The 25,483-nt window shown below is 38.2% G+C and overlaps 2 protein-coding genes across 3 annotated transcripts; one reads left to right on the plus strand and one right to left on the minus strand.

The window, feature by feature from the left end:
* Positions 1–1,976: 1,976 nt before the first annotated feature.
* On the plus strand, positions 1,977–16,306 carry LOC109007345. Of its 2 annotated transcripts, none has more exons than XM_018986985.2 (6): positions 1,977–2,277; positions 2,447–2,639; positions 3,411–3,497; positions 4,365–4,751; positions 6,536–6,686; positions 15,167–16,306. In XM_018986985.2, the coding sequence occupies exons 1-6, from the start codon at positions 2,207–2,209 to the stop codon at positions 16,084–16,086; spliced, it is 1,809 nt and encodes a 602-aa protein (XP_018842530.1). In that variant the 5' UTR covers positions 1,977–2,206; the 3' UTR covers positions 16,087–16,306. The 2 variants fall into 2 exon arrangements, with proteins under 2 accessions (XP_018842530.1, XP_018842529.1); XM_018986984.2 differs by having other exon boundaries at positions 2,019–2,277; positions 15,119–16,306.
* Positions 16,307–19,815: 3,509 nt separating this feature from the next.
* Positions 19,816–24,152, minus strand: LOC109007344 (pentatricopeptide repeat-containing protein At4g28010). Its single transcript, XM_035690471.1, has 2 exons — positions 21,487–24,152; positions 19,816–20,088 (listed from the first exon to the last, which is right to left on the minus strand). The coding sequence occupies exon 1, from the start codon at positions 23,987–23,989 to the stop codon at positions 21,806–21,808; it is 2,184 nt and encodes a 727-aa protein (XP_035546364.1). The 5' UTR covers positions 23,990–24,152; the 3' UTR covers positions 19,816–20,088; positions 21,487–21,805.
* Positions 24,153–25,483: the final 1,331 nt, after the last annotated feature.

Below are 25,483 nucleotides of genomic sequence, written 5' to 3' on the forward strand. Positions count from 1 at the left end.
TCTCCATCTACTCTAACAGAAGTACATGGTGCTTCAGTTTGCAGACAATTGTGTCAATCTTCTTGACCAACTCTTGCACTCGTTGCAGAGCTTGTAGCGATAAATGGACTTCCGGAAGTCCCATCCCAAATTGAAACGAATAACCAACGTTTTGCTTAAAACAAAAAAATTAAAACATTTAATTTGTTTAAAAAATAATTATCTTATAACTAAAAAACAAGAAAGAAGTTGAAAGACTACCTGAATGTTGCTTGGATTATTAGTTCTATCTGGATATGGCAAGAAAGCTGGTGACCATGCAGGCACTGGTCTAAAGTAACCATGCATGTAATTTTGATAGTTTAGTAGACCAGTTTGAGGGATGTCCTAACATAAAAATAATAATAATAATTAGGATGTTAAACATTGAGCTGCAATTAAGTTTTTTACTTATGAAATAACATACTGAGTTTGACAGATTTGAGCTAGATGGTGTTAGCAGAGATGGGTGTTCTTTTCTTTTTCCCATGCCCTGTACGAGTTGATCAATATCCAAGGTTAGTCTTTGATAAGTTATCAGGAAAATTACTTCAATCAACCAAGAGTGAAGACTAATATTGTACACACTTCTTCCAAGAAAAAAAAAAAATTAATCAAAATTTGCTTAGCATCAAATAAGATTTACACATGCTAGGCATGATTGATGCCTTTGTTCTCAACTAAATCATCCATTGGTTGTTTTTTCAGAACAATTCGAATTTAACTAATGTACATGAGGAAACAGAATAATAATCCTTCATCCAAGATCATTATTTAAAGGACTACACTGATCAAACTTTACCAACATCAATCTTCAATATTTTTTGTATGTGTAGGAAAATAAAAATATCATTTGAACAATTGTTTTGATGATCTATTCCAAACATTTTGTATATTTAACAACAACTAAACCATAATAATTAAACCACAATATTTAACAAGGAAATTAATTTTTCATCTAACAAATTTCCACATATCTAACTCTATGCAATGCAAAAATATTGTATTTAACAATATCAAATCTAAATCACAACATGCTGTGGAAGAAAAAAACCAAGCTGTGGAAGAAAAAAATAGCTAAATCACAACATCAATGGAAGAAAAAGAACCAAGCTGTGGAAGAAAAAAACAAGCTAAATCACAACAGCAATAGAAGAAAAAAAATAATTAAATCATAACATGCTTGATTGTTTATCAGTGACCAAAACATTTAATCAAATGCAAAGTTAAAATTTCATATTCACAAATGAAGATGACCCACGGCGTGACTATATGGGGACGAAGATGACCCACAAAGCTGACCCACGAAACCGACCCACGTCACTGACCTGAAATGTTGGCCCACTATTCTGACCTGAGATGATGGCCCACGAACCTGACCCAAACGAAGCCCACCAAGCTGATCCAAACAACGCTCGACCTTGACCCAACCCAACACAGATTGGCCTTGCTTTGGGCACTTAACGACGTTCGATCCAGGATCTATCGATTTCAATCTGCAGACCAAAACGACGAATAAAATCTGTCAAATTCGCTCACCCAAATTTCTCTTCTGGTCTCGCACGCACGAAGCAGGAAGCGAGAAACGAAATTGATATGTAATTGATTTCTGCTTTTCTTTCTTATTTTTGCCTTTTTTTTTTTATCAACGGACGTGGCAGCCACGTCAGCCGACTACACGCCGTCTACATAAGACGACCTGCCACGTCAGCCAAATGCATGCCATCTACACAGGACGACTGTGCATAACAAAATTGTTATAATATGGCGATAGCTTTCGTCAACAATGGAAGTAGGCAGTTTGTAGTTAGTATAAGAAAAAATGTTGAAAATGATTGTAGGCAAATTTTTAAATTTTTAGCTGCCTATAATTTTCTACAATGTTGTTTAAATATAAATTTATATTCATTTGAGAAATTTATTATTTTTAAATTTTTAAATTAAAAGATTGTAAAAAGAAAAAGATTATTATTAGAACGAATGATTGCTATAAAGAACCTATTTTTGCCAAGGAATGGAGTCCGTCTTCTTCCGAACTCATCAACGGTGACTCCCTCCGTACTACTCGTACTCCTTATCCTTTCTGTCTCATAAACCCCTCTAGAGGGTCTAGGGTTTTGAGCCTTTTTTTTCTTTTCAATTCAATAGACGCATGCGATGATTTTTATCCCTGATAGCAAAAACAAGAATGGTTGATAAAATCGTGAAGCGCAGGAAGGTCTCCATCAGCGAGGACGATCTCTCCACTCTCTTACAAAGGTCTGATCTTCTTTTTCTTTTTGTTTAGAATCTATTGCTTTCAGTGAATTTTTATTTTTCTGTTGGACTTACCTATGTAGTTGTTGTTTTCTGTTTTTTTATTTTATTCGAAATTTTTAAATTGGGATTTCTTATGGTGGTTGTTGGATGTTACATTGATGTTGCGCAGGTATACGGCGACAACGGTGCTGGCGTTGCTGTGGGAAGTGGCGCGTTGTCCGGACGTGAATATCGATTGGGAGGCGTTGGCCAAGAATACTTCAACTGGGATTTCTGATGCTCGCGAGTATCAGATGTTATGGCGCCATTTAGCTTATCGCCACCCGTTGCTCGATAAATTCGAAGATGGGGCTCAGCCTCTGGTTAGTTTGCGGCTTCTTCAATTTCGGATTCTCCAATTACTACACATCTGCAATTATATTTGAATACTGAAGCTTGATATTTATTTATGTTATTTAAATTAAATTAGTCTGCGCAACAGTTTGTTATGACTAAATGGAATTTATGAGGATATGAATAAGAGAGTTCATGTGGTGGTATGGAATTCGTGATAGTAATTAGTTAATATTGATGATGCTAAATTGTCATTGCAGCATTGCCCACTATTCGTATTGGCATGTGTTTGCATCTGGAATGGGCATTAATATAATATGTATTTTAATGATTGGGGAAATCCTGAAAGAGCTTCATGTTTGTGTGGGTATTAAATGCGACACCTTTTGAGTATATGAATTAATGTCTATGGGACCTTTTGGGCATACAAGAATATAAGATGTGAAATCATATGGGGAGGTGTTAACAAAATCTATCATGTCCTGAGTTTGTGAAATCATATGGGGGGGTATTAATCATGAATTCATTAAAAATATAACCAATTTGTGATGCTTACCTGACTTTGGATTTTATTATCCTTTTGCATATCCATATCTTTGAGTGGTAATCATGTACAGTCCCATCTTGAAATAATGGAATGTTTTGTACTATTCATAGATGTGTGATTAGCATTGAACTTTCCCCACACTATCTTGGAAGCTATAGCTTTGTAATTTGGCTTGAAGTACTTAAAATACACACACACACACACACATATATTTTTCACATTATAGTGCACTGACCTTAAATTTGGATTGCAGGATGATGACAGCGATTTAGAATGTGAAGTGGAAGCTGTTCCCATTGTTAGCACTGACGCTTTGACAGAGGCTGCAGCATGTGTGAAGGTATGTTCAATGTTTTGCATACTATGTGGCGATTTGCTTTAGGATTCTTCATTTTGCATTCACTACTATGGAATCCCTTTCTGATGGAGTGGGTTCTGCTTGATGAATTGACTATTTCTATTTTTTGCTAAATTGGTTGGCCAAATAGCTTTTGGATGTTATTTGTTTGGAATTTTGCTTTTTGACTCAAAATTCTATTATCTGATCTAAGAGTGTAGGTTTTTTCAAGTACTCAGCATCCTATAATTTGATGAAAACATATGAATGTTTAGAGTCACATTAGAAGATTAATGATTGAAACATAGGGGCTACCCAAAATATACTTGCTCAACTATGAATAACTGCCTGTGACTTGCTGATTCTGCTTGGCACATATACTGCAGAAAAGGTCCAAAATGTTCATTCTGGGAACCCTCCTCCTGACAAAACCCATTCTTAAATTCCCACCATCTACGTTGATGCTGTATAATTCACTAGTTCATTGTAGAATGCCTTCATATCATTCTGCTCTTAATGAGTGGGACTGCAGCTGAGGCTTTAGACAAAAGTAGTCTGTTTCTATTTCCGTGAAATATTGATTGTTGGCAGTTTATTTAGTATAATTATCCTAGCTGAATTGCTGTGTAGCTTCAGTCCATCTTTCTTAAGTTTCTGGAGTATGCCAAGAAGGCAGAACATAAAATTTCTGTCAACTACTTATGGCTGGATGCCATGTCTTACACATCCAAAGGGGATTCAATATCTGAACAAACATATTGTTTGAATTATTTTTTGGTCTTGCCAGTTCATAGATTTCACCTTTGTTGGTCTTGCTGGTTCATAGATTTCACCTCCTGCTTATTTTATGGGAATGGTTACTTTGTTCAGGTGCTGATTGCTTCTGCTTTACCAAGCGATTCTAGCCTCCCAAACAGCTCATTAGTTGAGGCTCCATTAACTATAAATATACCTAATGGCCCATCATCTAGAGCTCCTTCAGAAAATCCGGAAGCCACTTGCTCAATGCAAGGGATGAACATTACTATTCCCTTCTCTGTTCAGAAACAGCCACTATCTGCCGCTACACCTGCTGAAGGATTGGATGCGAATGGGCCAGCCAATGGAACCTTACCTCCTCGTAGGAAAAGAAAACCATGGTCAGAGACAGAGGATATGGAACTGATTTCTGCTGTGCAGAAATTCGGTGAAGGAAATTGGGCAAATATTGTACGGGCAGACTTTATGGTTGATAGGACTGCTTCGCAACTCTCTCAGGTTGCTTTCCTAAGCCAACACTTTTAATTTTATAAGGCTTTTCAACCTCAATGCGTTTTGTCCATCCGTAAAACATTCTATTATATACACATGCACCAGTCCTTGTTCATTAGTAACTCATTTGATTAATTCTCAGTATGAATTTCTAGGTTGATCCATCCATTGTACACACCTATCATAACAGAATGATCTTTGGAGTTACCTAATCCCATATGCGATTGACCACTTTTTCATTTTCCATATTGTTTAACTAGCTAACCACTTTTGCCTTTGGGGTGGATAATAGCTGGTCGATTTCTATGGAAATTCTTGAAATGTGACATCTTTCAGACAGACTATGAAATACTCTACTGCAGCTTGATGCATAGACGGCGGTTCTTGCCTTTCTATGAATATCATATTCTGGGAATTTCTTGATTTGACAATTTTGGGCCATATGACACGTTTAATAGAACTTTGTCAGCATTTCTGAAAAGTTTTATTTTTTATTTTTTGCAAAATAAGACACATCTGTAGTTCTAATTTCCGCATCATAACATTCCTCATTTGATGATGCCAAGCCTTGACTCAGTTCTAAATTTTCAAAAACAATTTGTATGAATTGCTATTTGGTGAGTATATGGATGTTCTACTATCATCCACCTTTAACCTCTCAATATGTTCCACAGAATGGGAAAAACTGAAGTAAATTGTATCAAATGGTCCTTGAATTCAGGTAGCGTCCATAGTCCCTTAAGGGAAAATTAGGGGAAAATACATTTTGCACCTCCAAACCACAACTGCTTTTTAAATTTGTACCCTAAACTACCAAAGCTTGTAATTGGCACTCTAAAGTACCGGATTTTGCCAATTTACTTTCGGTTAAAATCTAATTGTTAAGATCGTGGTAAAAATGATAATGTGGTACAGACTTAAAAAAAAAAATTGATAAAAGTGGTAAAATCTCCGTGTAGGGAAACTTCCGAGGGTGCGGTGCACGGGACCGGGGTTTACTCTACAGGGGTGGGTCCGAAGGACCTTGCCTTGGAGAGGTTCCCCGATATATAAAAAAAAAAAAAAATGATGGTGCAAATTGCTAAAATTGAGTAGTTTAGGGTGTCAATTGCCACTTTTGATAGTTGAGATGTGTATTACAAAACCAATGGTAGTTTGGGGTTGCAAAGTGTAATTTCCCCTAAATTACTTCTAGAAGGATTACAAAAGTCGAATTTCTCCATTGTGACTATAAACCCGTCCTCATACTTTGAATCAACTCATATACACACGGATCTCTTATATTCAAGCTTGTGGCAGTTTATGCAATCCTAGAAATTAATATCACCAGCCATTTATTTTGGTGATGACTTTATATTTTTTCAATCACCCCATTTAAGAGACTCAGTGTACTCTGCCTTTTAATTCACAATGTAGCCACTAAATTCCCAAGTGATGGCTAGGCACTAACCTAATAATTTGCGGATATGTGTTAAAGTTTATCTTTTGTAACTGATAACCATTAGCAACAAAATTGCTGGAGAGGAATTGAGTACACAAAAACTGTAACATTGTGCCGCTTCAAAATTCTGTATGTGACTTATATAAAAAAAGGTTCACGTCTTGATGATAGTTTCACAGTTATAGTTACACCCTACCTTTATTCTACTAATAATCAGGGTATTTTTGTAGAATATAGGTCATGCCAGTGAAACTCAACCTCCGTCCTCTCTTAGAGCTTTTCTGTCTTTCTTTACTTTTTTCTCTTCTATCTATTTTGCTGGTGGTTATGGATTTTCCAACATATGCAGAGGTGGGCCATTATTAGGAAGCGACGTGGCAACTTGAATGTTGGAATCAACTCCACTAGCTCACAACTTTCTGAGGCACGGCGTGCAGCTCATCATGCAATGTCACTAGCCCTCGATATGCCAGTTAAAAATTTTACAGCAGCTCGCCCTGGTAATCCTTCTTTCATTTTATTCTATTTTCATTTTATTGAAGTTGTTGACAAACAATTTGTCAACTAAAAAGAAAAGAGAGAATTGTCTCCTATTTGTATTTTCTCTCCTTACACTTTTTTTTTTTTTTTTTTTTCGTAAGTTGGCTTGCGATGATGTTTATGGGCATTTGATTGTGTTTCTTGCGCGTATGGGAAGGAAAGTGGGTATTTTGAATGCTGTTATTATCGAACTTAAGGCATTTGAAGTAGTAAGAGATGGACGTTGGGTGCACATTACTGAAAGAGGGGTGGAAGTTCATGAAAAATCTTCGCTTGGAGTTAGCTGCGGCACGCTGGTTCACCAAAGCGTTGGAGGATTGCCTAGAGGTGGGGAGAAGGGAGTTTTATACAACCCATTGGGAAGGAGACGGGCTTCATAGCACAAAGGTGCTCTAACTCCCAAGGTGTGTTCATGGCTTTGGTGGAATACAAACAGGGTGGTCGCCGAAACTGTATATTCATTCCTGAAGACAGAAATGGTAGGGGATGGAGAAAACTAGTGGAGGTTTTGAGGGAGGCTGGCAGAGAAGGCCGTTTTGTTGGGTCAGCACCACCAGCAACGACGACAGCTCCATATCAACCTTCTGCTCGGTCGTACATGAAGGCTCTGCAGAAACCAAGGTTATTGGACTGTGCTTGAGGACCTGCTAGGCTGGGTGCTAGCTCTGACTTGCAAGGTGGTGTTGCCATCTCTGCAGGGGCTCAAAGTTGTGGGATGGTGGCAGGGGAGCTGTTGGCCTTAATAAGGAAAACATGCGCATGTGTTGGTGTATTTGGAGGGAGAGAAATGCTGGAAGTTTCGAAAATCAAGAGAGAACAATGGATTAGCTAAAACTTATCTTTTTTAAGTCAATTGTTCTTATGGATGGGGCCATAGTTTATGACAGACTTAGTGTCCATGATATTCTTTCTATTGTAACCTCTAGCTAGGTGATCTTCATGTATACTTCCTGTGTACCTGTTCTTTGCCTTTTTCTATGAATATAATATTTTTTATTACCTATAAAAAAATAAGGAAAACATGCTTTGAGCCCTATCAGAAATGCAAACTCAAATATATGAGTTGCAGAGAAATATTCAAGGGATGATATAGTGTGTTGAGGAGGATAAGGGGTTGGGGATGGGCTTGGGTCAAGGGGATGGACTCAGCAAAGGGAATTATATGGGAACCTTGGGCCAGGGCCTTTCTAAAGGGCTGAGTAAGTCTGAACCAAGGGAGGTAAGTCTGAAGGGCAAAAATATAGTGAGTGGGCCGAGCCTGGTGAAAAGCCCGAAACGGGTGTGAAAGGCTAAGCCTCGAGCTGAACGTTTCGGGTGTTTCGGTGTATCAGGAGGCTTGGGTGAGTCTAGCATGACGGTGCCACTACTTGTTCCTACGGTCTCGGAGGTTATAGAAACTTTCGCTGGTAATTGACGGCTCACCTGGTGATGCGTTGGTAACATTGTTGTCGCCGAAGGTGGAAGAGGACGAAATGGTGGATTGCGACGCCGAAATTGTAGTGGTGAGTGAAGTAGCTTTTAATCCGTTCATGTCTTTGGCTCCTCTGGTTAATGAAGTGCATTTGTTGGACCTAGTTCCTCTGTTATTAAAACCTCTTCATCCAGTTGATTTTCTGCATCCCGAGATGTACAATAGCTCTGTTTCAGTGTCTAGAATTACAGCAGGTGTTTTCTTCTAGAGGGGATGTGGTTGAGCCCAATTTACAGTTGGAATTATATGAGGGGGAAATCTTTGATGAGGATGTGGGTAGCCCGACTCCTATTATGTACCTGCCCGTCTCATGCTCCAACCAAAAATACCTCAAATTGGGATTTAAAAAAGGTTGAAAATTTACAGGCATGTATGGGGATATCTTGTGAAGGGTTTGAGGAGCAGTTTAAGGCTCTTCTTGTTGCTATTGACGCAGGAAGATCTACGGCTTTAAAGTCTGTAGCAAAAAAGGATAGGGAGTTGAAACGTTTAAAATGCTCCATTAATTACAATAATAAGGAGGGAAGTGTGGGGAGAGACAAGTTGAAAGGGAGTGGATCTTGGTCATCAAATGAAGACTAAAATCCTCTTTTGGAATGTAAGGAGGATTAATGATGTCAACAAGCGTCTCCGTATTAGATCCCTCCTCCGTAGCTGGAAAATTGATATTGTATATCTTCAAGAAACCAAATTGAGTTTTATTGATAGAAGCACCATTTGTAGTTTGTGGGGTTGTTCTTTTGTGGGTTGGAGTTATCTTGCTTCTTTGGGTGCTTCAGGAGTTGTGTTGTTGATGTGGGATAAGAGGGTGGTGGAGTTAGTAGAGGAATGCATTGAGAATTATTCTGTGGCTGGTTCTTTTAAAAATATTGAGGATGGGTGGCAATGGGCTTTTGCGGGTGTGTATGGGCCTAATGTGGATAGGGAGAGAAGGTTTTTGTGGGAGGAGTTGGCGGATTTGTTTTAGTTGTGGGATTTGCCTTGGTGTTTGTGTGGGGATTTTATTATTGTTCCGTTTCCTAGTGGAAGGGCGGGTGCATCTACTTTATCTGTGGCTATGGAAGAGTTTTTGGAGCTGATTTTTTATCTGAATCTTGTGGATCTTCCATTGGTATGGGGGTTTATACTTGGTCTAACAGTAGAGGGGGGTCATGGTTGGATAGATTTCTAGTCTCTTCTTCTTGGGAGACTCATTATCCGGATTTATGTTAGAAGAGGTTGTCCCGTGTTTGTTCTGATCATTATCCCATTTTGCTTGATTGCGGTGGCTTACTTGGGGGTAGGCGTTATTTTAAATTTGAGAATATGTGGCTTGTAGTTGATGGATTAGTGGAGAAGGTTAGGAATTGGTTGGCCTCTTACTCCTTTTCTGGAACTCCTAGTTTTATTTTGGCAAGTAAACTCAAAGCTCTAAAGTTTGACTTAAAGAAGTGCAATATTGAAGTTCAGAAAAATCTGCTTTAGGATGAGTTGCAAGCTTTGGAGGAGGGGGAGGAAAATGAGGAGTCATTGTCAAGGAAGAATGAGGTGGTGACTGAAATTAAGAACGTTTTGTTGACTGAAGAAATTTCTTGGAGGCAAAAATAAAGGGTGTTTTGGTTGAAAGAGGGGGATAGTTGCACTAATTTCACAAGATGGCTAATTCACATAGGCGCAATAACGCCATTTAGGCACTTCATTCCGGTACCAATGTGTAGCACTCTCCTGATGAGATTCAAGATCACATTGTGCAATATTATGAAGATCTTCTAAAGGAGACAGAGGAGTGGCGTCCTAAGTTGGATGGTCTGAATTTTGACCAGCTCGATTTCTGTGCAGCCAGCTGGTTGGAGAGGCCTTTTGAAGAAAATGAGATGTATCGGGTGGTGAGTGGAATGTGTAAAGATAAAGCTCCAGGCCTGGATGGCTTTTCCATGGCTTTTTTTCCAAGAGTGTTTGAGACAAAGGGATCCATTATCCCCTTTCCTTTTTGTTTTAGTGATGGAAGCATTGAGTCATATGGTGGAGGCTGCTGTAGGGGGGTCTCTCTCAGGTTTTTTGGTGGGTAATATTAGCAATGGTACTATTTCAATCTCTCATTTATTATTAGGGATGATATTTTAATTTTTTGTGATGTTGACAGTGGACAAATTCAAGCTTTAAGGGTTGTTTTATTGTGCTTTGAAGCTGTCTCGGGCCTTAAAGTGAATTTGGGCAAATCAGAATTGATACCAATGGGAGATGTGAGGAATACTAACCATTTAGCGGATTTGTTGGGCTGCAAAATTGCTTCTCTTCCAATGAAATATCTTGGGCTTCGGTGTGGGGTGTCGTTCAAAGTAAAGAATATATGGGATGGTGTTGTAGAAAAGGTTGAGAAAAAATTGTCAGGTTAGAAGCGTTTATATTTATCAAAAGGGGGAAGACTGACCCTCATTAAAAGCACCCTCTACAATCTTCCCACTTATTATCTTTCCTTATTCCCATTACCGGTTGGTGTGGCTAATCGGATTGAGAAGTTGTTTAGAGCATTTTTATGGGGTGGCATGGGAGAGGAGAATAAATTCCACCTTATGAGTTGGCATAGGGTGTGTTGCCGGATTGTGAATGGAGGTCTGGGGGTGCGAAGCTTGAGTAATTTTATAAGGCACTGTTCGGGAAGTGGCTATGGATGTATCAAATGGAAGGGGACTCATTGTGGAGAGAGGTCATTGATCGAAAGTATGGAGGTAATTGGGGGGGAGGGATAGTGCTCTAAGGAGGGTAGGGAATCTTATGGTGTGTGCTTATGGAAATATGTTCGAAAGGAGTGAGACAGTTTTGTAAAAGATATTAAGTTTGAGGTTGGAGAGGGTGCAAGAATTCGTTTTTGGCTTGATGAATGGTGTGGTGAGAGAGCTCTTCATTCTATTTTCTTGGTTGTTTTCAGCTTGGTTGGAAATCAGCAGGCTGCTGTTTCAAAGAAGTTGTGTCATGCTAATGGGACTGTGAATTGGAATGTTACTTTCATCAGAAACGTACAGGATTGGGAACTTAATGAGGTTGCAGATTTTTTCAGTTTCTTGTATTCTCTGAACATTGGATGAAATGAGAGGGATCAAATTTTGTGGAAACACAAGGGGAGTAAAAATATTTCTGTTAAATCTTATTATAATGTCTGGTCAACAGCAATTCTCTTTTTTGTGGAAAAGTATTTAGAGAGCATTTGTGCCGTCTAAAGTTTTTTTTTTTTAACTTGGACAGCCGCACTTGTGAAGATTTTGACGACTGACAATTTGAGGAAATGTGGCATGGTTGTTATGGAGTGGTGCTTCATGTTTAAGAAAAATGGTGAATCGATTGATCATTTACTCTTACATTGTGAGGTGGCTAGGGAGTTATGGGTTGGGGGGTTGGGGTTCTTAGTAGTGCTGGGTTGAGTTGGGTTATGTCAATGAGAGTGGTGGATCTACTAGCATGTTGGAATAGGCGACACAAAAGCTCTTAGTTGGCAGCGGCATGGAGGATGATTCCTTTGTGTATTATGTGATGTTTATGGCTAGAAAGGAATGAGCGATGCTTCAACGACAAGGAGTGAACTGTTGAGGATATCTGGAAATTGTTTGTCTTCTTTGCTTCAGTGGTTCTCGGCTATTGTCCTTAAGGGAGGAAATGCTCATGAGTTTTGTTTTCTTTTCAAGTTTATAGAATGTAATTAGGTGATTCTTTTGTATACTTCCTGTGTACATGAATTTCGCCTAGTTTCATTAAATAAAGTTTTCTTATTTATCAAAAAGAAAAAAAAAACAATTTGTCAAATATTCTAGTACTGCTTATTTATGCCTGTCAAACATTCTAGTATCTTCAATCTTGGCCTGCCTTCGGTGACCTTTTTCAAAGGCCAAGGAGTTATTTGAGAAAATTGAATATTGACTTGCTAACTGGAACAAGATATATTTATCCAAAGGTTATAGGATAGGTGAAGGAATCAAATTTCACTTCATATATTGGGCAGGGCACAATTATGTACTCTGATTTTTTTGTTTATACGTAACAAGTAAATTATATTGATATGAAAGAAATAGGCATAGTCTATGTACACAGGAAGTATACAAAAGAACACCTAAATACATTCTAGACTAAAGACAAAAAATCATGAACATTGTTTCCATCAAGTACAATGGCTAAAAACCAAAGCATTAGAGTGTGCATAAAAAAATTCTGAAGCTCCGCCGTTGTGCTCTTCAAAGCATCGCTCATTTCTTTCCGACCATATACACTACATGATACACAATGGAATCATTTTCCACACTGTCACCACTTGAGGACAGCCTTGAATTTCCTTCCAACGGGCCAATAAATCCACCACTCTCAATGGCATCACCCAAGGAACATCTACTCTTCTAAAGATCTCATTCCATAGCCCCCCTTGTCACCTCGCAATGCAAAAGTAAGTGGTCCACGGATTCTCCATGCTTTTTACACAAATAGCACCAATTCATCACGTTGAGACCCCGCTTTCTTAAGTTGTCTGTGGCCAAAATCTTCCCAAAAGCAGCAGTCCATACAAAAAAAGCTACCTTAGAGGGCACACAAGACCTCCAGATCTGCTTCCAAGGGAATGAAACATGGTCTTGTGCTGTCAACATCTTGTAGTATTCCCTGACTGTACACTTTTTGCTACCATTGGCCCTCCACTGGATCTTATCCTCCTATGACGTACTGTTCCCCAGGGAGTATAACAACCTGAAAAATTCTGATACAATGTGCAGTTCCCAATCATGAATGTCCCTATTGAAAAGAACATTCCATTGGTAAGAACCGTGGGAAGAGACCCGCATATCTACCATTGAAGCCTCGCGATTAGCTGCAATACGATATATAGTGCTGGAAAAGACCTGTGAAGAGCTCAATCTCCGCACCAAACATCATGCCAAAATCTGACTCGTAACCCCCCTCCGACCACAAAACGGATTTGATCCTCGAAGCTTTGCCATTCCCTCCGAATAAATTTCTATAAACCCACACCGGTTGTAGAGTGAGAGAGTGGCTTTGGCACTATAAGAATGAGAGATAGGCTTCATGAACATCAGTTGTAGAATCTAAATATGGATGTCCATTTGGTGGGTGGTGTTCTAATGAGTCCAAGAGGTCCAAGGTTCAACACCTCATGGGTGCAAACAATCCTTTGGAGCCACACCTCCTGGTGAAAAACCAGCGATTTAACCAGTTCCGTATAGAGAAACTTCCGAGGGTGTGGTGCACGGGACCGAGGTTTACTTTGCAGGGATGGGTCCGAAGGCCCCTGCCTTGGAGAGGTTCCTCGACAAAAAAATAATAATAATAATTTCTAACTATTGTAGATGTGAAATAAGAGACGTAGTCAGGATTAGATTCTGGCACAATGTGTACAGTGTGTTCCGTGTTGCTTGTGTCAAAAATGCTTTTGCAGTAGATGGTTAGGAAATATGCAATGAACTTCGTCAATGGAATGCAAGCTTTATCATAGTGGTTTATGATCGGGAAATAGAGCCTTTTACAATATTCTTAATTTATCATATTCCAATAGTTGGAGAAGAAAAGGATGTGAAGACAAGCTCCTGTGGGCCCTTTCTAAGAAATGGATGTTTGATGTCAGCTCTTTTTCTAATATCCTTATTCCATATAATAACAATCAATTTCCTTTCCTTGGAGGAGTACCTGGCAGACTAAGTTCCCCCAAGAGCTGAGTTTTTTTCTTTGACAGTTTCACTAGGGAAGATTTTCACCATGGATAATCCAAGAAAAGAAATTTTGCTATGATTGGTTCTTGTTGTATATGTAAGAGGAGTGGGGCGCTTGTGGATACTTCTACTCCATTGTGAAAAGGCTGGTGCTTTGTAGAGTTTTTCCTTGGCTGGGTTGGATTAGCTTGGGTCATGTTTAGAAGGGTAGTGGACCTCTTTGACTCTTGGAAAGGATTAGGTGGTTGCCACGGATTCTAAGTGTAGAAATGGTACCTACTTGCCTCATATGGTGTATCTAAAAGAAAAGATATTATAGAAATTCTGAGGATCATGACGATGGAGCAGCTCATTGGCTTATCCCTCCATGATTTTCTTGTATCTTTTTCTAATTCATAGGTGACTATCACTATGAATATGTTACCCTCGATGACTATTTTTTTTTCTAATTCATAGGTGACTTCAATGGACATAGTTGGGTAATATGGATTTGGCGTTGGTGCCTTGTGTAAAGGAATGCCTAGAGTCGGGAGTGCAGTTGGATACTGTGTTTGGGGATGTGGCTCCCCTGGTCTCTCTTCCTCCAATAGTGGATTGGATTCTGCCTAAAGTTAACGATATTCAGCAATTCATGGAAATTTCACATGGAGGATGTGAAGACCAATTTAAAGAACTAATTACTGCGATCGAGGCAAGCCATGCGTTTGAAACAAAATCAAGTTTTAAGAAAAACATGGAGTTACAACGTCTTTTTTCGGCAATCAACTAGAGGGAAGTCTAAAGGAGGGAGGGCATTGTGAAGACGAGAAACAAGGGGTTGGGGTGGGGTTTTTGGGTAAGGGTTTTAGTTCTACAGGAAGCAAGGGGTTGGGGTCGGGCTTGGTGTATTTTGGGTTGTTTTTCATGGGCTTTTTGGGTTATTAGGGGTTTTCTATTATGGGCAAGGTGTTCTTGTATACATTAAGTGTAATTGGTTACTCATTTTGATATATATATATATATAAAATATTTTTACTTATAAAAAAAAAAACGTAGTTGGGTAAAACTGGATATGATTTTGTCTAGGCAACCAGATAATTCCTGTGAAGACACTATAAATGATGCATGGTTCGTAAAACATTAAGGTAGTGGTTTTAATTTATATAAACTGATTGCTTAGATGTTTTGGTTTCCAATGTTATCAATGCAATTAGTTTTTAGTGGTTATTTGTTTCGATCTCTCTTTGAATGGGGGGAATAGCTGGCACAAACATGATCAGTTACTCCATGCTTCCAACTACAACTGCAGAAGCTGCTGAGGTTGGCAGCATTATACAAGCCAAAGACAAGTCCCATCAAGGCTCTGTTCCTACAAAAACATCTCCAATGGGATCATTGGGTTCCACAGAAAAATCTCAAGTATCCTCGAAGAAACCTTCAGCATCTACCATTGGTTCTGATTCTGTTTTAAGAGCAACTGCAGTTGCTGCTGGTGCTCGCATTGCTTCTCCATCAGATGTTGCATCGTTTATCAAGGCTACTCAGACAAAGAATGCTGTCCATATCAAACCTGCAAGTGGTTATTCAACCAAACCATCCATGCCTGGTGGTGTGTCAACTCTCTCAGAGACTCAAACTAATCTACTTCATGTTTGTCCTGGCCCCGAAGCCACACATCCTGGTTCGGTAAAAGCTGCCTCGCCAACAATTCAGCGTACTCTATCTGCCACATCATTGAATAGGTCATCGGAGCAAAGTAATGCTGTTTTATCTACTTTGCCCCCTGAACATTTGCCAAAGCTAGAGGTTAAGGCTGTAGATGAGATCAAAATCAAAGATGGAGCATGTGTCTCAAGAAATGCACAAACTGAGCAAATTCAAGAGAATAAAGAATCCTCCCCAGATTTGAAACCAGAGTTCGAAAAAGAAATGACTGATGTCGAGAATTCTAGGAGTTCTTTGAACATGAAGACAGCTGAAAGTTATCACAAAGCTGTCAGTGACATCCAGGCGGAAGTTAGACAAAGCACAGATGATAAAGAGCTTATGACTTCACCAGTTAGAGGTGACATTCAATCTTCAGTTAAGGAGAACTGTGAGAATCAGGGCACAGATGAGAAACTGGCGGATTTGCCAAGCATTATAGCAGATAGATGCGGTGAAAAGCTGGTGGTTTTAAGAAAAAATGAGGGTGGTAATGAGATTGAAGAGGAGAAGAAGGTTAAGTAACTTGTGCAAAGTAACATAATTCTTTTGTGGGTCTAGGTTAAATTTTTGTTTTTGTTTTTTTGTTTTGGAAAAAGTGTAAATTTGGATGTTGAAGAATATTGTGGAAGTGAAATGATGGGATGATGATCTGTGTAATTGTTGCAACTTTTAATTTTCTTTTTTCCTCATTCTGTTGAGGGATGGTATTACCATGGATGCATTTGACAGTTCAAGATGAGCATAGTTTGAGTTTTACCAGGGAAAGGGATCTCTGTTTCGATGCTAAAAAAAAAATGTCTTATTATGATATTCACCTTCTTGTATACATATACACAGAAGTGAGAACAGAGCATTATTAATTTCACCGAGAATAGCAAAGAAAAACAGAAATTGTTCACTTCGTATGCAGACACGAGACCCCCGTGCAAAAGCTGGTAGCCTGGTAGTTATTTGTTGATGATGTCTCTTAATAAAAATCCAAGTAAAGGCCCCTAAAAATACCTTTAACCTTTAATTTCATGAGCCAGAAATTATTATTAAAAAAAAAAAAAAAAAAAAAGGAGATCCGTGCAAGTCTCCAATCAGAAATGCACAGTTAGTAAGTCAAACATAACCATCGATATATATATTTTTTTCTTTTGATAAGAAGCAATCGGTGCAATTAGAAAGTATTAAGATGAATAAAGCAGAATTGGGGCCTGCAAGTGCAAAAATTAGAAATAATGGCAGGTTTTGAGGATGAGATGAGAATTTTGAGTTTTATTTTAGTGTTTAAAATATTATGTTTTAGTATTATTATTATTTTGAGATTTGAAAAGGTTGAATTGAGATTTAAAAAATTTGAATTGTTTATTATATTTTGTATGAGAATTTGAAAAAAAATATGAGATGAGATGAAAATTTTGTGTTTCATCCCACCCCTCAAACCTGCCCTAGGTTTCCCTTCTGTTTTCCTGAATCACACTAATAAGGATATTTTATTGAATAATGCTAGTATGTCTACTCATTTTGTTTCCTCATTTTAATTGCTCATATATATAAATATATATATATATATTCTTAATGGTTAAGAAATTGACTATTGGTATATTGATATTTTTTTATCATTTAAAAATGTTTAAATATGTTTAAAAAATATTTAAAATTTAAAAAAAAAAACTACAAATTGCACTGGGCGGCACACAAAGTGAGCATGTCCAGGTGGAAGAATAGCGCCACTTTATTTTAATTACCTGCATTAAAAACCAAAATTACAAGAACAATAAACATCTCTTCAATACCTATCTACAAAGGCGTCTCACAGGTTAAAAAACCAAAAAAAAAAAAAAAGGACAGCACCTCCAATTATTAAACTCTCACTTAAGGCATAGGAAAACCATCTCTACATCAAAGAATAAAAAAACTGCCCCCACACACCTAACGTCTCATATAAGGAATGCATAATCTACGTAAAAATCCCCTAAGCCTTCCCGAACCAATGTCTTCACCAACAAACTCCATATTACCCCCTCCACCCCATGCTTAGCTAAGACATCCGCTACCATATTCGTCTCTCTAAAAACATGCTTAAACTGAACATTAAGAACACTAACAAGGCTTTGAGCCTCCTCTCAAAAATCTCAAAGATACCAATAATTGCAAAATCCTAAGACAAACCAGCCCACAACAACACTTGAATTCGACTACACTACAAAATTCCTCAACCCGAGCTGGTTACACATCCGCAGTCCATCTAGTACCGCACGACATTCAATAATAATATTAGTAGCTTGCCCATAACAGTGAGCAAAGCCCCCCAATACATTCCCCCGTTCATCGCGAACAATCCCCCAAAGCCCCCCAATACATTCCCCCGTTCATCGCGAACAATCCCCCCACCGTCAGACATACCGGGATTACCACTTGAACCCTCATCAACATTTAGCTTCACCAAACCCGCCCCTGGCAATTGCCACGAAATCATTCTCGACAAACGACTCCCTAACTCCACCATTGGGCAATTCAACTCACGCAAAACCACAACGTCCAGCGGACCCAATTTCTGGAAATTCCTCATTAAAATCGTAGCCTCTACAATGAACCCCTTAACAGAATGCACCACCTTCTTCCAATCAAATTCCAACCCCTCCATACGAGCACCACATCATGCATTCCACAAACCCCAAGAGATAAAAATAGGAATCACACCACGTAGACAACACACCTAGGAGTAATTCGAAGCTCTACACCACCACATGTTCATTACATCCGCCCAAATCCGAGTATTCGGCAAATGGATGCTAAAGATTGTTGCAAAAAAAATCTCAAACCTTCCTCGGCCCTTCCCCATTGCAAAGAATATGATCCACTGACTCAACTTGGGGAGACGTACAACACTGACATTTGGAAGCTATAGGAATTCCTATTTTTTTTTATCACCTCATCTACTGGAATGGCCAAACGATGGGCACACCAACATAAAAAAGACATCTTCTTTGGAACATATTTTTGCCAAAGCCACTTCTTCCAAGGGCACGAGATATCCTGCTTCCTTACAATATTCCATGCTAACTTGGTTGTAAAGTTCCATCTGTAGTGTGCTTCTAACTTAGGATGTCATGGCCCTCTCGAACACGAACCTGCGACGTCAAAATGCGATTCACCAACTCCTCATCTACTAGTTGTGCTAACCGACTCACATCCCACTCCGCACCATCAACTAGATGCCGAACCTGTACATCCCTATCACCAACCACAGGTTGCCGATCCACAAGAGGCCCATCTCCTAGCCAGTTATCACACCAGAAACTCAAAGTTCCCTCATGAACCAACCATCTAGAATTATTTAAAACTAACAGAATGGCCTGAACCATCCCTCTCCAAAATCGAGAGCCTCTACCTTCCTCACTTATAGTAGAGATGCCTCCATGCCCCACATATTTTGAATGAAAAAACTCTGCCCACAACGAGTCTCCTTTCAGTAGTTTCCAAGCAAATCTCATAAATAACGAGATTTGCACTTTCGACAACTCTCGAATGCCAAGACCCCCCTCCTCCACTAGCAAACATATCTTACTCCAAGAAACCCACAGGCGCTTCTTAGCTTCATCATTAGAGCCCCAAAGGAAATGTGAAAAAATGGATTTGAGCTTCCCAAAAATACCTTTTGGCAAATTCAACACCGACAAAAGATGAATGAGCATACTATTCAGCACATGTTTAATAAGAATTATTTTTCCACCAAACGATAACAATCTACTCTTCCATCCTGCTAATTTTTTTTTGCACCTTAGCCAACAACGGTTCAAACAGATTTAACGTCACACGCCCAATCCCAAATAAGAGCAAGGCCATGCCCCTTCACTGAATTCAGATCAGTGGCAGGACTTGATGTTTAATGCAATTTCCTCACCTGTTTTCTCAGTAATGTTGAATGGTGAGTGTAAAGGTTTTTTTAAGCCTTCTCGTGGGCTACGTCAAGGAGATCCACTCTCACCATATCTTTTTATTTTATCTGAGGAGCTCCTATCTACGATGCTTAATAAAACATTTGCTCAGGGTCAAGTGAAGTATTTTAATCCTTGTGGAGAGCTGCAGATCACTCATTTATTATATGCCGATGATTTGCTAATTTTTGCCAATGGTGTGGTAAAGCATCGATTCGGAGCTTGAGAAGGGTGATTAAGAATTACGAAGAAACGTCGGGGCAGCTGGTTAATCTTCAGAAGTCTTCAATTTTTTTCTCTTCTAATATATCAGTAACTCAGAAAGTGGCGTTGAAGAGGATCTAAGACCCCAGAATCAACAAAATATTCAGCATAGGTTTTGAAGCAATTAAAGAAAAGACAAATGAATGGAATCTTTGTATTCGATGAATGGAAGTGCCTTTTTTTTTTTTTTCTTTTGATACAATGAGCTGAAGTGCTAAACCTCAGCCGGAACCTTCTGAGTCTCAATACTCGGTATGAAGAGCAAAACCTATTGCCTGTCCAAAACCATTGGTCTGACTATGTTAAACTGAAACTTTCCATGAGCTCCAAGACCCTGCCACAGTAAGTATGCATTAGAAAAATATGCGTGCCTTGTAAACTAAAGAACAAAAAAATAACAACTAAAATTAGAAAGAAAGAAAGAAATTAGTGTTGATGCGCATTACATTGGACATTTAGAATAGAATACCACCGCCTGCAATTTTCAACATCCACTAGGCTCTTTGATAATGTCGGTTCCCGTTAATCTTCATAGGTGCACTCAAAATAAGATCATTGAACCCAATATAAAATAGCCACAGCTTGATAGAAAAAGTAGACAATGATGAAAGAAAAAAATGTTTTTCAATATTTTTGAAGAGAGTTTCAATAAAAAATTTGGGGGCTGAATCTATTTTTTATAAACAATGAAAGCTAAACTTGTGAAAAATCGACGTTTCAACTGGCTGTGAAAACATTTCAAGGTAGAACTTAGATCAGTTACCAAGAGACACCACACCTTGTGCAGGCCAGCAGTTTCCTACACTCATTCCAAACGGGTGCATCAGTTCGAAACATCACAACTACACTTTCACTTTGAATTTTTCATGCGGCTATGTTTGGATGTTGAATCAAACTCAACTCATCTCAAACCAATCATTGATGAGATTCACTATTTTTTCAATTTTCCATAAAAAAGTTAAACCCATCTCAACCTACTTCATACATTTTAACTTAAAAAGTTAAACTCATCTCAATAAGACCCACAAAATATTACTATTTGCAACTCAGCTCAACTCAACTCATCTCAACATCCAAACACAGAGAACTTGTGACATCAATCTCATATTAATTTATTTAAAACTGTGTCCATTCAGTAAAATGTGGACTCAAGTTAAAACATTTTAATCAACCTACATCTTAAAACCAACAATACATAGAATGTAGCTGGTAAAGCAGATTTGCATGCCTCACGTGTGGTGAATCCACTCAATTAAGCCATAAGGGTTTGCAAGGGAAGCAAAACATCCAATATTCCTAGAAGGATAGGCAAGATACCGTTCTAACATCAAACTCAAAACACAGTAGAATAAAAATCTCCCTTTTACATTAAGTTCAAGATTATTCGCTTAACCAATATAAGCAACCGAAAAAAGTTAAAACTACTAATTAGTTCTCAAGCAGAATTTGATATCAACAAGATAGAACGAGGGCAATGCTGGAAGCACAAAGACACAAGATCTAAACACAAAATCTGACTTAATTAAATTCTGCTGTATACAGTAAAATCCCCATCAAATAAACCCCAAAGAAAAAGGAATTAAAAATTTTCAACCTACCATACACCACCACTTTAATAAATTAAAGATCTAAATGCATTCCTTCATAGAGAAGCATTGGGATACTATGAAAGATCATTCACACAATTACATTTTTCCTGAACAAGAAGGCAGAGGGAAGATAGCATTCCTACCTAGGTGTCACCATGGACTGGCGCACTGAAGATGAGTGGTTAGACAATTCCATGCGGGGAGGCAATTACTCCATGCAGGATCAAGCCATAGTCTAACCCAACTCCACAGAAGTCAGTCCACATGGATTAATGAGCATGAAACCTGTGACCCCTAACCACTGCTGATAAGAATCAGATCCATGACCTCTTTTTCACCAAACCACTTGGGAGCGGGTTTAACTGCTAGGGCAGTGCCTATGATGGTTATATGAAGACTGACTTAAGTGAGCACTGTGGGAGATCTAGCATGGCATCAGCAAGCCTCTTGAGGTGGAGAATATCATGCAGCACATAATTTAAGTTCCGGGTAAGACTTATTCAGTTTTGATAAAAATTCATCACATGAAATGCTCGCTCCTTTTGATGTTTCTTGGGAAAATTTTGGCAGAATATCCATAACATCAAGATCTTTGGAGAGATTGCATAGGCATGTCAAGATGGTAGATATTATTTCCGAGTCAAGTACTACACCCTTATCTGCCATTTGATAAAGCAGGTCAATGATTTCTTTGGTTTCACCCTTTGAAGCAAAGCCCTTCAGTAAAGAATCATACACAAAGGTGTCTGGTGTTAAACCATTAGCTATCATTCTCTCTAAAACACTTTTAGCTTCATCCAGTTGACCAAGTTTTGAAAATCTATTTATTAGCGTGAAGAAGGTCAAATGATCAGGAGCTAAACCCATTTCATGCATGTCCATTAACAGTTCCTTAGCAGATTGAAAATCTCCAGCTTTGAGAGTTCCATCAATTATAGTGTTAAATGATACCACATCTGGTCCATGAGTTACATTTCTCATTTCCTGAAAAAGTCCTTTAGCTTGCTCCAAACTACCCTCCTTACACAATGATGCCATCAACGTATTGTAATCAATCGGCATAGGTCTAAGTCCACAAGTTTTCATTTTACAGAAAAGTCCTTTAGCAACACTAAGCATATGCATTTTGCAGAATCCATTAATCATAATACTATAGGTAAATGAGTTTGGAAAAAACCCCAAGTTTAGCACATCTTTCCAGATTTCCATGGCTTTGCCTACCATTCCTGCCTGTAGATACCCACCAATCAAAATGTTATAAGTTACCATGTTACCAGATATCCCCCGTTCAAGCATTGTATGATATATTGCCACAGCTTCATCAAGGCGGCCTTCCTTGTAGAATCCTTGAATTAACAAATTAAATGTCCTAACATCTGGTTCAACAAAGCTCTCGCCAATTAACATTAACTTTAAGAGTTCCATTGCCTCATCAACCTTTCCATCATTGCAAAGTCTTGTCATCATTGTATTGTAAGTAACCGCATCAGGCTTTTTCCCTGCCTTAGTCATCATTTCCAATATTTTGAAAGCCCCACTGACTGGGCCTTCCTTGCATAGTCCATTAATAATAACATTATAGGTTGCAGTACTGGGCTCTACACCCTTCTTCTGCATGATATCCAAGATATCCATGGCTTTAGTAGCCCTCCCATTTTTGCAAAGCCCATCAATTAACCCTGTATAAGTAACAACATCAGGGTGAATTCCACGCTCTGTCATATCATTTAGCATTGCGGTGGTTTCCTCCCATCGCCCCATCTTACAAAGCTTATGTATCAAAGGACTATAGGTGACTACACTCGGGAGAATTCCCTTCGTCAGCATTTCCTCAAAAACTTCTTTCCCTCTATCAAAACTTCCTTTGTAACAAAGGCCACTTATAAGGGCACTGTACACAATAACATCTGTATCCAAACCTTTCTCCTTCATCTCCTCCCACAAACCCAGTGCCTCATCAACTCTACCATCCTTACAAAGACCATCCACCAAGATGGTGTATGTCGCCAAATTCGGGTGACAATCTGCTGACCCCATCTCAAAAAACATACTTACTGCTTCTTCCAATTTCTTCGCCTTGCAGAGCCCATTTATAAGAACATTGTAACTAAAAATATCCGGCAGTACACAATTTCTTCCCATTTCTCGGAATATGACCATTGCCTTCCCAACCTCACCATTTAGACACAAACCCTTTAATATAAGGTTCATAACATACACATTAACCCTATAACCACCCTTCACAATCAACCCTACAACCCCAAGTGCAAATTCGGGCTTATGCCTACTCACAAAACAATCAATTAAACCACTCAATGATAGAAAACTCGGTGAAACACCAACATGGGTCATCTTCTTATAAACAGAAAAGACCAATTCAAAATTTTTCGACCTTGCAAGCATATCAACGAGAAAATTGCAGGTTGACCCAGAAGGCAAGAGGCAAGAATCCACGGCATGATGAAAGAGGGAAACAGCCTCGGAGAATTGAGAATTGGGTTTTTCACAAAGGGACCTCAATCGGGTATCTATGTCAGTGTGTGAAGTGAGAGTTACCATGGAAGAGAAGAGCTGGAAGTAGGCAGTGACAGCGTAGGTGGTAGAGGAAGTATAAAACTTGTGTCGCGGATTTAATAGTGCTTTCATGATCACTTTGAATGAAGAATGAGATTTCAGTACAACGGGGAAGAGAAACAAGAGTGAAGGAAATATACCTATAAAAAACTAAATAGGATTCTAAACCTATAAAAATACAAAATAGGATTCTAAAATGTTGCTATCCTTGGAATTTGCAAGGAAAAAGAAGCTTCTTTACCTCTCCTGAGGTTGACGTAGAAGTAGAAGTAGAAGTAGAAGAAGAAGAAACAGCGGTGCTAGCAGTAGCTGTAGTGGTGGTGGACTGGACTCCAGACTAGGGCTCGCCTCGGAATTTCTTCGGAAAGAATATATATATATACACAGATACACATAAATATATTTATATATAATATATACACACTTTTTGAAAAATAAAAAAACTTCGTCTACAAGAACACTCTTATTGGATTAGCTAAAGTTAAAGTACATTTTTATAAATATAAGATGAATTTAACATTTAGCTATTATATTCACATAAATTTCTACATTGAAATAGCTATTTTTTCATTATATGACAATAAAATAATATAAGATGAATTTAACTTTAACTATTCACATCAAATCTCCACATTGAATTATCCATTTATTCATTATATAATAATGAGTAATTAATAATTTTGAAAATTTTTTAATTTTTTTAATTATGAATTTATTTTATTTTATCATATTTTAATGTTCATAATATTATATATTAATTAGTAATTGTATTCTAATTATATTTTTTCAATTGTCATTTAAAATGGAAAGAGAAATAATTGATATTAAAATGAGAGAGAAAAAAAGAATATAAAATAGATTTGATGAATGAATAGTTCCTTTCAAATTTGAAAATTATTTTAGATATTACTGTAGCTATATTTCAAATATTTAGAATATAGCTATTTCAATGTGAGCTATTTTATGACTTAATAGCTAAATTCTCATTGAATTTAACTTTTAGCTAATCCAATGAGAATGCTCTAACAAGCTTTCAAATAGTGTTCACATTTTATGATAAGTGAATATAATTAAAATATGCCAACGGAAGCTTCCTGCCGCCACGCGTGGCATTGTCGGGATTAGCAGCGCCGCTACAACTAGTGGTGGCCTTTTGCCGACGATTCATCTCAGTTTTTAGTTGCTACACTATGTTTTGCTTTCCCTAACCAAAGATTAAGTGAAAGTGGATGTGATAATTTCTTTCAGCCAGTCCAGACCAACACGTTGCAACACACCCCTTTGTACTGTGGCTTCTAGCTGCAGATTAATAGTCTGTTCATCAGACTATTTAAAAACCGTTATCAAACGGTCTCCGCTTGTGGGAATTGGGTGTGAATCAATTTTTTGGCTCTGATCACCCTCTTCATTTTTTTACTTTTGTATTGTAATGTGTATTGGCTTTGGGAAGACTATAGGGGACTCCCACTCTACCGAACTTGTGTCTTGTATCTGTTAGTTTATCTATAAATACTTACTTGTCAAGAAAAAATATATATATAATTAAAATATGAATTTATAAAAAAT

Source organism: Juglans regia, chromosome 5, assembly GCF_001411555.2.
Source record: "Juglans regia cultivar Chandler chromosome 5, Walnut 2.0, whole genome shotgun sequence".
NCBI lineage: Eukaryota > Viridiplantae > Streptophyta > Magnoliopsida > Fagales > Juglandaceae > Juglans > Juglans regia.

What these genes read in the sequence shown, in the direction of transcription:
- LOC109007344 (XM_035690471.1), bottom strand. Translation starts at nt 23,989, where the DNA reads ATGAAAGCACTATTAAATCCGCGACACAAGTTTTATACTTCCTCTACC.
- LOC109007345 (XM_018986984.2), top strand. Translation starts at nt 2,207, where the DNA reads ATGGTTGATAAAATCGTGAAGCGCAGGAAGGTCTCCATCAGCGAGGAC. An exon ending in CTCTCCACTCTCTTACAAAG is followed by an intron (nt 2,278 to 2,446) that starts GTCTGATCTTCT and finishes GATGTTGCGCAG; the next exon opens with GTATACGGCGACAACGGTGC. An exon ending in TTTTACAGCAGCTCGCCCTG is followed by an intron (nt 6,687 to 15,118) that starts GTAATCCTTCTT and finishes TGGGGGGAATAG; the next exon opens with CTGGCACAAACATGATCAGT.